At 43.3% G+C, this 15,894-nt stretch overlaps 1 protein-coding gene across 9 annotated transcripts in view; it reads right to left on the reverse strand.

The window, feature by feature from the left end:
* ICA1L (islet cell autoantigen 1 like) overlaps positions 1-11,541 on the reverse strand; it is a 60,240-nt gene extending 48,699 nt beyond the window's left edge. For 6 of the 9 annotated variants that reach the window (XR_013227962.1, XR_013227961.1, XM_077319190.1 and 3 more), the window contains exons 1-5: positions 11,396-11,541; positions 10,864-10,930; positions 8,599-8,764; positions 3,771-3,843; positions 1,207-1,330 (exon numbers count right to left, since the gene is read on the reverse strand). Coding sequence is in view for 6 of the 9 variants with exons in the window: in XM_077319190.1 (XP_077175305.1) it covers positions 1,207-1,330; positions 3,771-3,843; positions 8,599-8,757 (356 nt within the window). In the remaining 3 variants the exon portion in view is untranslated. Of the gene's footprint in view, positions 1-1,206; positions 1,331-3,770; positions 3,844-8,598; positions 8,765-10,863; positions 10,931-11,279; positions 11,372-11,395 lie in introns of those variants that run through there. The other 3 variants (XM_077319187.1, XM_077319189.1, XM_077319191.1) reach the window with 3 other exon arrangements.
* Positions 11,542-15,894: the final 4,353 nt, after the last annotated feature.

Here is a 15,894-nt window from a genome sequence, read left to right on the forward strand (position 1 = left end):
TGTTCCTTCATGGAACAAATAATTAGTACTGTAAGTATTATTTTGTAGGCCTTTGCATGCTCAGAGCTATAGTAATTGGTTAAATCCAGTAACCTGTCAAGGCAAGGAGTGTGGATTCTTGCTATGTTCCTCTTTATGAGCCTAGGAAAGTTGATTCCCAGATTCACAGGACTTGTCTGAACTAACAGGAGCTTCCCAAACTATGCAAGTTCTGTGAACACATGAGTCCATTTTCCTGGGGAGGGTCTGCTGGGTGGCAGGATATATGGCAAAGGCCACCAGTGTAATCCATTGACAGACTGAATTCCCCCTCCCCCAATAATTTCTCTTCTTTACACCTGCAGTGGCAAATTATAGCCTGAACATATATTTATGCATCTTGAATTGTGAATGGGGATCTTTAGTTGACATGGAGTTTAACAAAAAATGTATACTATGATTTTCAAAGACTGGTCACAGTCTACTAATCCTGATGCAGGCTAGCAAAATCCCTTCTCTCCCTTTTCCTGCAGGAGGAAGAAAATTCACTTTGAACTGTGGAGGGATGATGGGGAGAAAGACCCAACAGCCTGCACCTTATCTCTGAACCACCTTTACTGCATCTGTACTGGTTGTGAAAGTGTTTATATAAAAGGCTTGAAATGATTAAGAATTGTTTGAACAGTTACAGTAAGAGTTAGGAAAAAATGTGTAAAAGAGAAATAATGTAAGAAATAAAACTAATGACAATGCAAAGGCAGTATAAATATATATACTAATCTTAATAGTAGACTATTTTTAGGAAAAGTAATACTGCTGAATACAACATCATCAAATAAGTGATCAAAGATTAATGACTGTTTCAGATTGGTTTAAATCCAATTTAAATTGATTAATCAATTTCCCCCCAACAGCTGTGAAATCCTAAGCAGCGTTTTCCCTTGTGACCCTATTGAAGTCAGTAGCTTCAGGGTATGCCTCTGCCAGGGCATACTAATGACTAATGTTTCAAGAGAGGTGGTAAAGCAACACAGAAGCGAACACTCATGGTTTAACTTACTTTTACGAACTGCTGAGATTTTATTTTTAATATCCTAATGCAATCCACCTCTGTACGATCTACATGTACTCTGAAGTACCCAATAAGAATTGCATGTACTCCATATACTATTTTTATAGCCTCAGTAACAAATTAAATGTTCAGCAAATGGGATAAAACACACAAACCTTTGCTGGGAAGATGAACAGAGCGCCTTGCCAGTAGCATCGATCATTCTGCCAATCTGAACTTCGCCTTGGTCTGCTTGAACCTTTAAGAAGAGTCCTAGCTCATTTTCTTGCTCAGAAATAGCTATGAGAGAAAGAATTGCCAAGTAAGTGGCTTTATAACTCTTATAAGTGACTTTATAACTCCTATATGTAAAAAATAGGAAATGAAAAACATTGATAAACACTGGTGGCAGAGGGATATGGATGTTATATCTGCTGTAAAACCAACCAAGAGTTATGACTTGAGTCAAGAGTCAAGACTAAAAAGTTTATTGCAGCATAATGATTTTGTGAGCTGCATCCCTCTTCTGCAGATGCAAAGAGAGACTATGTCACAGTAAACCTGTTATTCTTTTAGATACCAAGAGAATATTCAAAGACTTTGTTCTTGTTAGTTGTGAAGTCGTTTCCAACCCATCGCGACCCCATGGACAATGATCCTCCAGGCCTTCCTGTCCTCTACCATTCCCCGGAGTCCATTTAAGCTCACACCGACTGCTTCAGTGACTCCATCCAGCCACCTCATTCTCTGTCGTCCCCTTCTTCTTTTGCCCTCGATCGCTCCCAGCATTAGGCTCAGAGACTTTATACCAGCCTTTTTCAACCTTTTTACCACTGAGTAATCCCTGAAATATTCTTCAGGCTTCAAGTAACCTCAGAGGTAATGTCAGCAAGCCATGCCTCCCTGCCACAACTCCCAGAAGTTCTAGTTTAACTGATATCACCTGTTCTGGTGGCTAGAACAAGGAAATCCAGGCTATGGCCGCAGGCGTGAGCTAGGCCCGTTTCCACCCACTCCCAAGTCCTGAAGCAGCCCAGCAGCCTGCTCTGCCTGCCACAGGGGGAAAAAATCAGGCTGCAGCTTCTCCCCATCCCCTCCAGGCACATCACTGACCATTTTGGGAGGGGGCAGATCTACCTGCGCAAATAAAGAGGGTGGGGGGGGGGAGATGAATTTAACAATCTTTTAAAAATACATTTAAAAAATTAAATCCCCCCAACCAGCATAACCCCTCTAGGGCTCTACCCTGACTGAGAAATGCTGTATGATATAATAGTGAAAGAGAAAAGAGCCTGCACGTTAAACTTATGCTGCGCAAGCTCACTGGATGAACTTGGGGCAGTCACACACTCTCGGCCTAACCTACTTCACAGGATGGTTATAAAATGGAGCAGAGAACAATATCAGCTGCTCTGGGTCCTTACTGAGGAAAAAGGCAGGGTGCAAATGAATAAAATAAAAATATTTCACCCAGGCACAAAGGTTCTGCTTCATTAAGAGAAATGATCCAATCAAAGGTATTTTCTTATTATATTGTACACTCACTTTTTAATTCCTTTATGGAAATCACCCTGTATGTTAAATATTTAGCAAGGAAAGCTGAAGTAGCAGTTGTGTGTGTATTTATGAAGTGCTGTCAAATTACTTCAGACTTATGGTGACTCTATGAATTAATGTGCTCTAAAAAGTCCTATTGCTAACAGTCTTGCCCAAGTCTCAGCAACTTTAGAACAGGGCAAATATCCTCTTGAAGTTCTCTGTTCATCCAAATAGGCTTCTTAGAGCTCCTGCAGTATACCATCTCAGGCTCATTCATGTGCTCATCCTCTAACATTGTATATGTATTTGTTTATTTATTCATAATTGCATTTGCTTATGCCTTTAAATGCCAACTATATCCTTCCATTTTCTACATAGGGTAAACAGGCCAAACTCTACGCCAAAGGATAAACAGACACAAATCTGACATCAGAAATCATAAAACTGAGAAACCTGTAGGAGAACATTTCAACTTTCAGGGCACTCAGTGGGGGACCCCAAAGTAGATGTTTTATTACAAAGGAATTTCAGAAACAGGATAGAATGAGAGGATGCTGAATTCCAAGTTATCACAACACACTCAGGACAGTGGAACCCCCTGGACTGAACAGTTATAGGCTTATTTCACTACACATGCCACGTCTCTCAGTTCGCACTTATACCCAGAAGGCAAACTTTGTTGGTCTTCAAGGGGCCACTGGACTCAAGCTTAATTCTCAACAGATCTGTATGCTAATTTACTGCCTTCGCAGTTATATCCGCCTTAATCCTATCTCAGCTATAATCACCCAGTTTCTTATGCATGCAATTAGCCCTTCCTGGGAATTTAAAAAAAACCCCACCTGCTCCCTCTCTCTCATTGTATCTGAAGAAATTGGCATGCAGACAAAACTTAGAGTACTGAATTAAACTTTGCTGGTCTTAATGGTGCCACTGGACTCAAACTTTGTTTTGGATTAAAACTGTTGTATGTGATGCTGTTGTATTTCAGTGCGACTAAATTCACTTCAGTGAAATTAAACTGTAATATTATTCAGATAAGAATTAAGATGCAAGACTAACACAAGTAGGGAGTTCGCTTTTGTCAAACAGAACTTATTATCTGTGCCGACAAACACAATTACTGTGCACTGATGCAGATACACTTCTTGATGCACTGAACTATCTGACAAAAATGTTTTAAAGAACATGGCAATTTTACCATTAAGTCTTTGCTGGTATTTTTCAATTGTCTTTAGAAGATCTGTGCACGTCATCTGAATGGTTTGAAAAACCTTTAAAATAAAAGTTAGTTGACATATTAATTTGGCCAAGTACATACAAACAATATTATGACAACTGCCATGAACTGAACTGGCAAACTTCAAGCACCAGCTTAAACTCAGAGATGCTTAATCTTAACACTGCCCACTGCGCCCGCAACTAAATAATGCGCTTAACACTGCCTGCGACTAAATAATGCGCTAAGGGCTGAGGGGGAGGAGTTAGGGCGGGCTCTGTCCGGGATGAGGAAGGGTGCCGATTGGCCCCTTCCTCCGGACTGACAATCGGAGGGCCCAATTGCCAGGCGCGAAGCGCCTGCCAATTGGGCCCTCCGATTGGCTGCCGGCAAGGGAGCTACTGCGAGCCGCGCAGCAGACATGCTGTCTGAATCTGAATCACGCCGGCAATTGCCAGCCGCGCACAGCCTCCCTTGCCGCGGCTCGCCGTTGCTCCCTTCCTGGCCACCTGACGTGTCGAGAGGCGCAAAGCACCTCCGACGCATCAGGCCGCCGGCATGCCGCCAATTGCGAGCCACACTCAGCGCACCTCGCAGTGGCTCCCTTGCCGGCGGCCTGCCGGCTCGGGGGCCGCACACTGCCTCGTTAGCGCCCACTGTATTTCAGGTACAGCGGGCTTGATTACTAGTCACCCAATAATTCAGCCCACAAGCTGTCCACAGGAAGCCCTCCATACAAGCTAATGCTCAACAGATTGCTGATATTCTAACACTGCATATGTTTTTGACTAAAAAAACTGATTATGTATGTGTGTTCTCATACTGCTTTCCTGCAATCCACTTCCTCCTACTTGCCTGCCATTGGCCACTTTCTCAAAGAACATAAAATATTTACAGTTCCCAGTGAAGGATGCACACACATAATGCTTCTCCGTCTGTCTTAGCCGGAGTTCATTAATAGGAAAAACAGGTGAACAGTCTTGATGTAGAGTAATAAAAGGTAAAGGTATCCCCTGTGCAAGCACCGAGTCATGTCTGACCCTTGGGGTGACGCCCTCTAGCGTTTTCATGGCAGACTCAATACGGGGTGGTTTGCCAGTGCCTTCTCCAGTCATTACCGTTTACCCACCAGCAAGCTGGGTACTCATTTGACCGACCTCGGAAGGATGGAAGGCTGAGTCAACCTTGAGCCGGCTGCTGGGATCGAATTCCCAGCCTCATGGTCAGAGATTCAGACAGCATGTCTGCTGCCTTACCACTCTGCGCCACAAGAGGCTCATAATATGAGTAATATGCACATGTAGAGTAATATGTAGAGTAAAATGTAGAGTAATATGCACATGTAAATCCTGCAATGCTTTGCCTTCATTGTCCCCTCCCCAAAACCATCTTCGATATTTTCTGGAGGTGTATACCTCTGCAGCTAAGAAAGCCTTTGTCCGTTTTGTGTCAGGTTTATATATATACAGTTCAATTTATAGACCACCCCTCCCCAATGATGGGCTCAGGGAGGTTTACAACAGTTGTGTACATTTAAAACTATAAAAACCAGCAGTTGCTAGTGCTGAAGCAACTGCAATGCCTCCCAGTGGAATTCTGGGTTCACTTCAAGGCCTTAAGCGGTCCAGGCATGGTATATCTAAGGGATTGCCTATCTGAATACGTCCCCAGGAGGGTGCTGTGCTCAGTATCCGCAAATCGTCTAGTAGTCCCTGGCCCCAAAGATGTCCGACTGGCCTTGACCAGGGCCTGGGCTTTTTCAGCCCTGGCCCCTGCCTGGTGGAATAAGCTCCTAGAGAACATCAAGGCTCTAATGGAACTAGCAGAGTTCCATAGGGCCTGCAAGACTGAGCTCTTCTGCCAGGCCGATAGTTGAGATCAGTTTGGGCAAATGGATCTCCCAACATAATGGGCCTCCCATGCTGTAAGACAGCTCTCACTGGTGATCCCTGAAAGAGAATGTACTACCAATTTATAGGTATTTCAACATGTTTAATTGTTTAACTTTGTATGGATTGTAACTGTTACATGTTGTAAACCACCCCAAGACAGCAGGTCCAATAGGGGTGGGCTATAAATGCAAAAATAAATACATTCCACAGCTGCCACAATTTCACTGGCAAATTCAGTGATTATGATGGTAAGATGTCCCTACACAGGAGAAGTCTCATGGGAGACATGGAGATGAGATACTCAAAGTTCTGCTTCTCCTTACTCCTACTCAGAAGTAAGTATCATATTATTCAGTGGTGTTTACTCCCATGAGCTGCCCTTATTGCAGAGAGAGCTCACCAATTGTACTGAAAATAAAATAGACTGACTTTCAATGGCTAAGAAAGCCATGTCAATCTCATTTCCAATTCTTGGGTTACATTGTCGTCCTCCAAGATAAATGCTAAGGGCCAAAACTGAGGAAGATCACAGACCTCCATCAGTCTTGTGATGGAGATAAAATCACAAGTCAGATTACGTCGTATGAGAAAGGAGGATATTTAACACCTCATGTTCCATTTTGCTTCAAAAATTGAAACAAAGCTTCAGGAGCTGTTATTATAAAGAGGAAAAGACTAGACATAAAAAGTCAAGTCTTTTTTCACTTTAAAATGGCCAACTGTGTAGGCAGCCTACACATAGCATTTAATAATATTTTTTCCAAAGGAAGTTTTGTCCCTAATGGGCCCACTATCTGATATATAAATCTGGGTGCCCATCTCAGTCATGGTGGAGGTGTCTTCGGAGCATTGCCCATGAGCTACAAAAGCGAAAAGAATGAACACACGTAAGTGCCTTATCCTGAGTCACACCATAGGTCTAGAGGTCAATCCTGTTTACTCTGACAGCAGCTCCGCAGGGTCTCTGGTAGTAGTAGAAGAGTTGGTTTTTATACCCCGCTTTTCACTTACAATCATCTTTCGTTTTGTTCCCGACAACAGGCACCCTGGGAGGTAAGTGGGACTAGGAGCTCTGAGAACTGTGACTAGCCCAAGATCACCCAGCTGGCTGATGTGGAGAAGTGGGGAATCAAAGCCAGTTCACCTGGTAAGAGGCCGCCGCCGCCAGTTTGGTGAAGTGGTTACAAGTGCGGACTTCTAATCTGGCATGCCGGGTTCGATTCTGCGCTCCCCCACATGCAACCAGCTGGGTGACCTTGGCTTGCCACGGCACTGATAAAACTGTTCTGACCGGGCAGTGATATCAGCGCTCTCTCAGCCTCTTTGAGCCTCCTTCGGGTAGGGAAAAGCGGCATATAAGAACCAACTCTTCTTCTTCTTCTCTTTCATGTTGTCTGCTACCTGATTCTTCTCACTTGGCGATGCTAAGGCCCCCAGTGGGGCATGAAGGACTACATTTCCTTTTCCCTTCCTGTGTAGCCTCAAACTGAACTCAATATGCAATTTTCCCTGACAGAGTTAACACAGTTTCACTGGGCCTGCAAAATGGAGCTCTTCCACCAGGCATTTGGTTGAGGTCAACTGAATCAATAACATCTACTGGGCCCCAAGAACCCCCAGACAAACAAGCCCATCAAGCACATCATAAGGTAATCCTGAACTGACCAACCTGTGGGACCACAGTTAACGTGTTAATGTTGTTACCATTAGTTATTAAACTACCACCGTTACTGCTGTTATTATTTGTTAATATTGTTCTTATTCTTATATCCTTTCATGTTCCATGTAAACTGCCCTGAGCCGCAAGGAGAGGGTGGTAAAGGTAAAGGTATCCCCTGTGCAAGCACCGAGTCATGTCTGACCCTTGGGGTGACGCCCTCCAGCGTTTTCATGGCAGACTCAATACGGGGTGGTTTGCCAGTGCCTTCCCCAGTCATGACCGTTTACCCCCCAGCAAGCTGGGTACTCATTTTACCGACCTCGGAAGGATGGAAGGCTGAGTCAACCTTGAGCCGGCTGCTGGGATTGAACTCCCAGCCTTATGGGCAAAGCTTTCAGACGGCTGCCTTACCACTCTGCGCCACAAGAGGCTCGAGAGGGTGGTATATAAATATAAATAAAAATAAGTAAATAATTTACTATTTACATACAGATGGCATTCCATAATGCTGGTTACATATGTTTTGCCTGGAATAAAGTGCACCTTTTATGTTGAAACTGACCAAGGCTTTTAGTTGTTAAGAAAATATGGTTAATTTAATTTCAAGTGCCAATTCATGAGCAGTTCATGAGCTGCAAGCCATTTCACTGCTCCATTTTACTTCCCCCTGCTTTGAAGTGGGGAACCAAAAACATCCAGTAAAATGGCTGCCAGCCATTTAAACCTAACAGCAGGGTGGGTTCATAAGATCACTGCCAGCCACTAAACCTATCAGTCCCTCTCCCCCAGGTTCTACAGACCAGTGAAATGGCTTTAAGCCACTTCACTGGATGGTTTTGCTTCCTCCACTAGGAAGCAGGGTGAGTCCAACCAACCATTGAAATAGCTGCCAGCCAATTAAATCTAACAGGGGGGTGGTTTCACCATTCAGCTATTTAGTTTAAATGGCTGCAAGCTATTAACCTCACTATGAAGTGGGGGGAAGCAAAACGGAAGAGCTGTTTTTTTCCACTACCAATATTGTTCATGTTGCAGCTGTCCAAATGTTAGAAATTCCTCTAGGTATTGTTATTGGATAATATAAAATAACAGTATTGAGTTCTGCCACCTGACTGAAATTCTATTTGAGATTCTTCAACAAAGCTTACAGGTATATAGGTACATACTAAAATGTTTTAATTTGAATTCTATTTATGACAGATGAGATAAGTCACAAAATAAATTTTCTCAGCACATATTAAAAAAACATTGTGGTTACCTGTAGTTTGGCATCTAACTCTGCATCAGATGCTACCACATGTTCATCTTCTTTCTTTCCAGTAACTTTAATTAGGACTTGCTTTGTTTTCCAGTATTTCTTCTGCATTTTGCGAACTACTGACTGGTCTCCAGGACTGTTCTGTTTATAGGTGACCATGAAGTAACTAAAACATGGTAGGAAGTAAAAAAATTCATCAGGTAATTTCAATAATTAAAAAAAAGCCAGCACCGTCCTAGAAAGAGTTGTATTATTCAAAGTTCATTGAAATCAATAGGCTTTGAAGGACGTTTGTTTAGCATGGCACCATGGTCATTTTATATTGACATTATGCTTATTTTTTTCACTTTTAATGCTGAAAGTTATTTTGGACATGTTTGCTTTTACAGAAAGTGGCACTGAAGTTCCTAGATATATATATATTGCTCATTTAAATCTGTACCTTTGCATATCTGAAATATGACATGGTGGTTATCTTTTATTTGTTTAAATAATTTAGTTAAAATATGTACCTTCCCCCCCAAAATACAAGGTAGGACACAAAATAAACAAAAATCAAATCTAAAAACACTTAAAAAGTAAGTTGGCAATAGAACTATCTATAATTTTTTTAAGTGTTCTTCACTGTCCAAATGCTTACAAAAAACTGTTTTGACTAACAGGAGAAAGGGTAAAATGTGCCAGAGGAAATAGACCCAAAGTGTGGGCATTTTCTTAAAGTTCCTATTACCTGATGAAAACCTCAGCACAGAAGGAGAGTTATGTGAGAGGTTCAGTCTTTCAGATATGTTGAACGATGACCATTTGGGGTAAAGATGATGATAGCACTTTGAAACCGTGCCTGAAACCCACTGAAAGCAACATTACTGTTTCATTTACAATACATTAGATATTTCACAGATTAATATATTTCTTGAAAACTGTTCGTATTCAAGAAAATCTTGTTAGATCTACCTCAAAATAAATCCTTTGGGAGCAAATACTGCTGTTAATTTATTGAAACGGTGATATGCTTTAAATTTTTTCTCATGTTTTAAATTCAGAGCATGACTTTTATGCTTAGAGTTGCATTTTGTATGATTTCCTTAGCAATCTTTTTATTGGTTTATATGCATAACTTTTTTGTGATAGAACCTGTCTTAATTATTTTATATTTATCTTTGTCTGATCTGGAAAAGTAATAGTTTTCTTTAAATGCACGCCTTCCAGCTTTTTTAAAAAACTATTATTACAGTGTTCCTTAGCATGGCCAAGTATTAAATAAATAAATAAATAAATAAAATTATACTGTATCATATACTGACATTTACACTGATCGGGAACTGTCGTAGCATACATGATCCCACATTTTATTCTTACAACAACCCTTTGAGAAAGGACAAGCTTAGAGACAGTGGCTATTAAGCAAAGTTTGAAGCCTTCCTCCAGCCTAAGTTGCCATCTTCCAACATAAGTGGCTCTGTTTTCTTATTAATACGATATCCTTAAATTATATTGTCATATCTGATGCAGCTCTCTAATAATATGTAGTCTTTCCATATATTTCTCAAAGTTAAAATACCATAAATTAATTTTTTAAAATACTTTTTTAGATTGACAGAAAGGAAACAGTTCACATGATGCAATGCGCAGCAATTCGATATCCAGGCTTGGGTTAGCCTAATCAGGTGGGGTTTTATATTTCAAGGTGATGCGATCATTTACCACAATTGTCTCACAAATTCAATTACTGAAGAGCTATTTCAGAATTACATCCCTGACATTGAAAGGGGGGGTCCTGCCCTGTAAAGAAAATTATATGCTTCACTTTAACAAATGCATGCAGCCCATTTGCACTAAGTAATTAGACATGTGCATTACAGAAACAGGAAAAGACGGCAGAGCTGAGCCGCTGTCAGGAAGCACCATTATTAAACTTTTCACCGTACCCCCCCCCCCCCGACCAGTCAACTCAATTATTTATGAATGCCCCAATCTTTAGTCCTCCATCTCTGTTGTAACAAGGTATGCTCTGGATTCTAATCAAACACACACCTTGTTATAAACAAAGATAGGTGAATAAAGTTTGGGGCATTCACAAATTAATTCCTAACTTCTAACTTCCATTTATATTACACTTCTCAGAAACACAAACCACATAACTTCCCCTTCCCTTGGCAGGTAATGCGGGCTGGAGTGGGAAGCAGGAAAAAGAGACTATTATTACAAAAAAACAACAACAAAGTAATAAAAATATGACATCTCAGCAGCACAGTCTCATCATACCTTTGCTGCGGCTGACCCAACTTTCGCTGCACATTTTAGCCGCCAAAGTCCAAGATCCTGCCACAGCCTGGCAGAACCCCCCCCCCAAAAAAAACAGGAGAGATTTATTATTATTATTATTATTATTAGATTTATAGCCCGCCACTCCCTTTCTCAAGTAACTGTTTCAAACAAGTGATTGCCACGACAAATCTCGTTTTAAAGGCCCTTACTGTGTAAGAGGGATAACTGCGGCTATTCGCTGGGAATAGTCCTGACTTTCCAATTAAAAAACGACATTTGCACATTTTGGAACACAAAGATGGACCCATCCAGGTCTAAAAGCCCATGGGCTGCTTGGCCAAGAGAAAGGCAGCAGGATACTAACCCCCCCACCCCCCAAAAATGAGAAGAGCCCTTTAAAAACGAGAACTTGCCCCGCTGGAAAAGGAAGCGGCCCCAAACCGAGGGGCGAAAGGGGGCGAGGGTCGCCCACCCCCTTCTGACCTCTTCCATAAGCCCCCCCCCGCCCCCGGTTAACGGCAAAACGCACTTTTTCAAAGGGTCGCCTCAAGCGGAGGGGGAGGGGAGCGAGCGAGAGACGCCCCAAGGACCCCTCCTGCCCCCCCTCTCAGGCCAACGGTCAGAAAGAAACCGCCGCCGGACTTTTCCCGCTCGCGCCTTGGGGGGGAGGGGCGGAGCGAGTCCCGAAGCGAAAGCCACGCCCCTTCCCCTCCCCCTCCCCTCCCCCCCCGCCCGTCGCTTCACCTGCTCGGGAGCCGCGAAAGGGATGCGCGAGGTGGGGGCGGGGCGGGCGCTGTGAGGGGCGCGGGAAGGGCAGTGGCGGGGCGAGCCCAAGTCAAACCTTCTCTCCCGAGGAACAGTCAGTAAATATAAATGAACCAGCGTTACCAGAGACACACCAGGGGCAACTGAAAGACTGACAACTTTTGTGGCAAGATAAGAGCTTTCCTGAGTCTCTGCGGCTCACTTCTTCAGTAGGAAAGAGCCAGAGGCCAGGAGCACCCGAAAGACTGGCAACATTTGTGGCAGGAGGAGAGCTTTCCTGTGGCTCACTTCTTCAGTAGGAAAGAGCCAGAGGCCAGGAGCACTCGAAAGACTGACAGCATTTGTGGCAGGATAAGAGCTTTCCTGAGTCTCTGCGGCTCACTTCTTCAGTAGGAAAGAGCCAGAGGCCAGGAGCACTCGAAAGACTGACAGCATTTGTGGCAGGAGGAGAGCTTTCCTGAGTCACTGCGGCTCACTTCTTCAGTAGGAAAGAGCCAGAGGCCAGGAGCACCCGAAAGACTGGCAACATTTGTGGCAGGAGAAGAGCTTTCCTGAGTCTCTGCGGCTCACTTCTTCAGTAGGAAAGAGCCAGAGGCCAGGAGCACTCGAAAGACTGACAGCATTTGTGGCAGGATAAGAGCTTTCCTGAGTCTCTGCTGCTCACTTCTTCAGTAGGAAAGAGCCAGAGGCCAGGAGCACTCGAAAGACTGACAGCATTTGTGGCAGGATAAGAGCTTTCCTGAGTCTCTGCGGCTCACTTCTTCAGTAGGAAAGAGCCAGAGGCCAGGAGCACTCGAAAGACTGACAGCATTTGTGGCAGGAGGAGAGCTTTCCTGAGTCACTGCGGCTCACTTCTTCAGTAGGAAAGAGCCAGAGGCCAGGAGCACCCGAAAGACTGGCAACATTTGTGGCAGGAGAAGAGCTTTCCTGAGTCACTGCGGCTCACTTCTTCAGTAGGAAAGAGCCAGAGGCCAGGAGCACCCGAAAGACTGACAACATTTGTGGCAGGATAAGAGCTTTCCTGAGTCACTGCGGCTCACTTCTTCAGTAGGAAAGAGCCAGAGGCCAGGAGCACCCGAAAGACTGACAACATTTGTGGCAGGATAAGAGCTTTCCTGAGTCACTGCGGCTCACTTCTTCAGTAGGAAAGAGCCAGAGGCCAGGAGCACCCGAAAGACTGACAACATTTGTGGCAGGATAAGAGCTTTCCTGAGTCACTGCGGCTCACTTCTTCAGTAGGAAAGAGCCAGAGGTCAGGAGCACCCGAAAGACTGACAACATTTGTGGCAGGATAAGAGCTTTCCTGAGTCACTGCGGCTCACTTCTTCAGTAGGAAAGAGCCAGAGGCCAGGAGCACCCGAAAGACTGACAACATTTGTGGCAGGATAAGAGCTTTCCTGAGTCACTGCAGCTCACTTCTTCAGTAGCAAAGAGCCAGAGGCCAGGAGCACCCGAAAGACTGACAACATTTGTTGCAGGAGAAGAGCTTTCCTGAGTCACTGCAGCTCACTTCTTCAGTAGGAAAGAGCCAGAGGCCAGGAGCACCCGAAAGACTGACAACATTTGTGGCAGAAGAGCTTTCCTGAGTCACTGCAGCTCACTTCTTCAGTAGGAAAGAGCCAGAGGCCAGGAGCACCCGAAAGACTGACAACATTTGTGGCAGGATAAGAGCTTTCCTGAGTCACTGTGGCTCACTTTTTCTGTTATCAGGTTATTTGTTATCTGTTATTTTTAGAGGACACATATTTTTTACGTCTCTTTGTTGACTGAAGTTTTAGTCAAACACATCCATTAAGTTGCTGTTCCCAATATTCCAATAATAAAAAAAAGAACCTCAAGGGTAAGAAGCCAAAAGATCTTTATTCATCAGCTGAGGAATAGGCTCCCTCCAGGAAAAGCAGTCCAAAAGGCAGTGAGCACGCAGGCTGTCTACAACAAAGCATTTATACTTCTGATTACAATACAATCGCATGGTCAGTTATGTGGTAACCTCCAGTTCAACCCCCCCCCCAAAAGTCTCCTGCGATCCCCTGGTCATGACATAGGCAGTTATTGAGCCAGTGTGGGGGTGCAGTGGGGGTATAAAGATGGTGCTACTTTTATTAGTGTTTTAAATGCCTTCTGTCCAGTGGTCAGTTCATAACACTGTTAGAACTATGATTCTTTGTTCTTTGGTTAGTTAGATACATTTGAACCTGTTAGTCCCACAACTTGCTCTGAATACAGTATAAGAATTACAACCGAGTATGCATGAAGCAAATGGAAAAGTGTTCTTGCTCTGTGCTGTTCTCAGCAGTGCTGATAACTATTTCTGAGGCCTCAGCAGAAACCCAGGACTGTGATTTTCATGTGAATTTTATTTCTCTTCAGAAGAGAGCTGAATTATAAAGTGCAGCCATTTTGTATATGTTTTTGTTCCAACCATTTCTATTGTGCTTTTTAAAAAGACTGATGAAAATGTCCTCTTTTGCTGTTGGAAGGTTCAGCATATTCCTAGTCTCTCTCAAGCTATCATCACATCTAAATCAACAGGGCTATTTAAAATGAGATTTGTCATCAGGATCCCTTGTTTGCAGTACTCAGTCAGGAAACACATCATGTTTTTTGCTTCTTGATAAATCAAGTTTTGTGTGAGAGTTCTGCAGTTCCGCAGGGCTTGCAAAAGGGAGCTCCTCCGCCAGGCATTTGGTTGAGGTTGACCAGAATTACCGCTTCCAATCAGCCCAAGCCTCCCTCCTGCAACCATCACTGCAGCCTCACCCGCCCACCCACTGGGCCATCAATAAGCGTTGACTTATTGTTCTCCCAATGTCCTATTGTTCATAATGTTGTTACTGTTATTATTGTATTATTATAAACTTTGGTACTGTTCCTGTTTGATGAAAACCACCCTGAGCCTTCGGGGAGGGCAGTATATAATATAAATAATAAAATCAATAAAACCAATAATCCAAAAATCAGATGAGAATCCCAGGTCAAACAACAAAGAAAATGTATATCTCCTGTGAGAATGGGCTCCTCTCTAGGGTACCCTTCCACATGTGCATATTCCTAGACCTGAACCATTGCATACTTGAAGGCTACATAGGGGCCCCCTTGCAAACTGCCATAGACTCCCTTTGCTCAGCCAACAGACTCACTCATTTGCAGATAATAGCAGTTTCAGTCCTTCTGGAGCCCTTAAAACTTTGTTCAAGCTATCTAAGCTTGCTGAAAAGATTTTACTAAGACTATTTTCTATGGTCCCATATTTTCAAAAATGAGACTTGTAAACGTTATTGGCCACTGTGGCCAATACTACTCACAGAAACTAGGATCCTACTATGGGATTTTGTATCATTCAATTTGTCATGTTAACACTTAACACTATGCGTCCATTCTGTTTGTAGGCTTCTGGTTAGTTCTAGAACCCAAACCTTATTGCATTATTTATTGAATAGTGTATCCATAGATCATATTGACTCACTCTGTGTGCAACCTGCCTTGAGTGCAAGGGAATGAGGAAACCGATGGCAGCATTCAAGGAAAAGGGAGGCAACATTAAACAGAACTAAAGAGACAGACAATCGTGATCCAAACTTTAACTGATTTTACAAGGTTGTGTTAAAAATTAGTAGAGAGCCGCTTAGGCTAAGATCCTGAAGAACCTTAACTGCTTCTAAATAAATATGGTCATGAGTACCATAAGACTGTGTTCTTCTGCAGTTGCATTGTTTTAAATTAATTAAACAGAAGAACAAAACCCAGGTCAAGGAGGCATAAACACACTTCAGAAAGGGTGAATTGTTGAGAATGGGAGTGGGAGAGAACATGAAAAACTAGTCTGCTCAAGCCCTATCAGGGCTTAGGGAAGGAGCTTTGTAACAGTGAATTTGTCTTCAGGGTTACATTCTGCATTTTCATACCTGCAATAAATAACGTGATAGGAAGTTGTCTCCCAGATACTACCAATGAGTATCTAATATATGGATTTGCAATCAATCAATCAATCTATCAATCAATCAATCAAATTCTTTCTTGCATGCATACTTTGGCATACAGTGAGCTGAATAGGTCATTTAATCCCTGTTCCAAAACTGGGACTGGGCATTCAACACAGGGAATACTCCCAGTGGGCCTCCTGCAGCCAGCCACAAGCAGGGCTAAACCCAGGTAGTTCTGCCAGTGTTGTCGTTTGCTCGGGTTAGACCTTTCAGCAGCAGCTATGACTAGCCTGATTTCAGCAGCCTCCTCCTGCACCATCATGGTTGGTAGCAATGGCAG

This window comes from Paroedura picta, chromosome 2, assembly GCF_049243985.1.
Source record: "Paroedura picta isolate Pp20150507F chromosome 2, Ppicta_v3.0, whole genome shotgun sequence".
NCBI lineage: Eukaryota > Metazoa > Chordata > Lepidosauria > Squamata > Gekkonidae > Paroedura > Paroedura picta.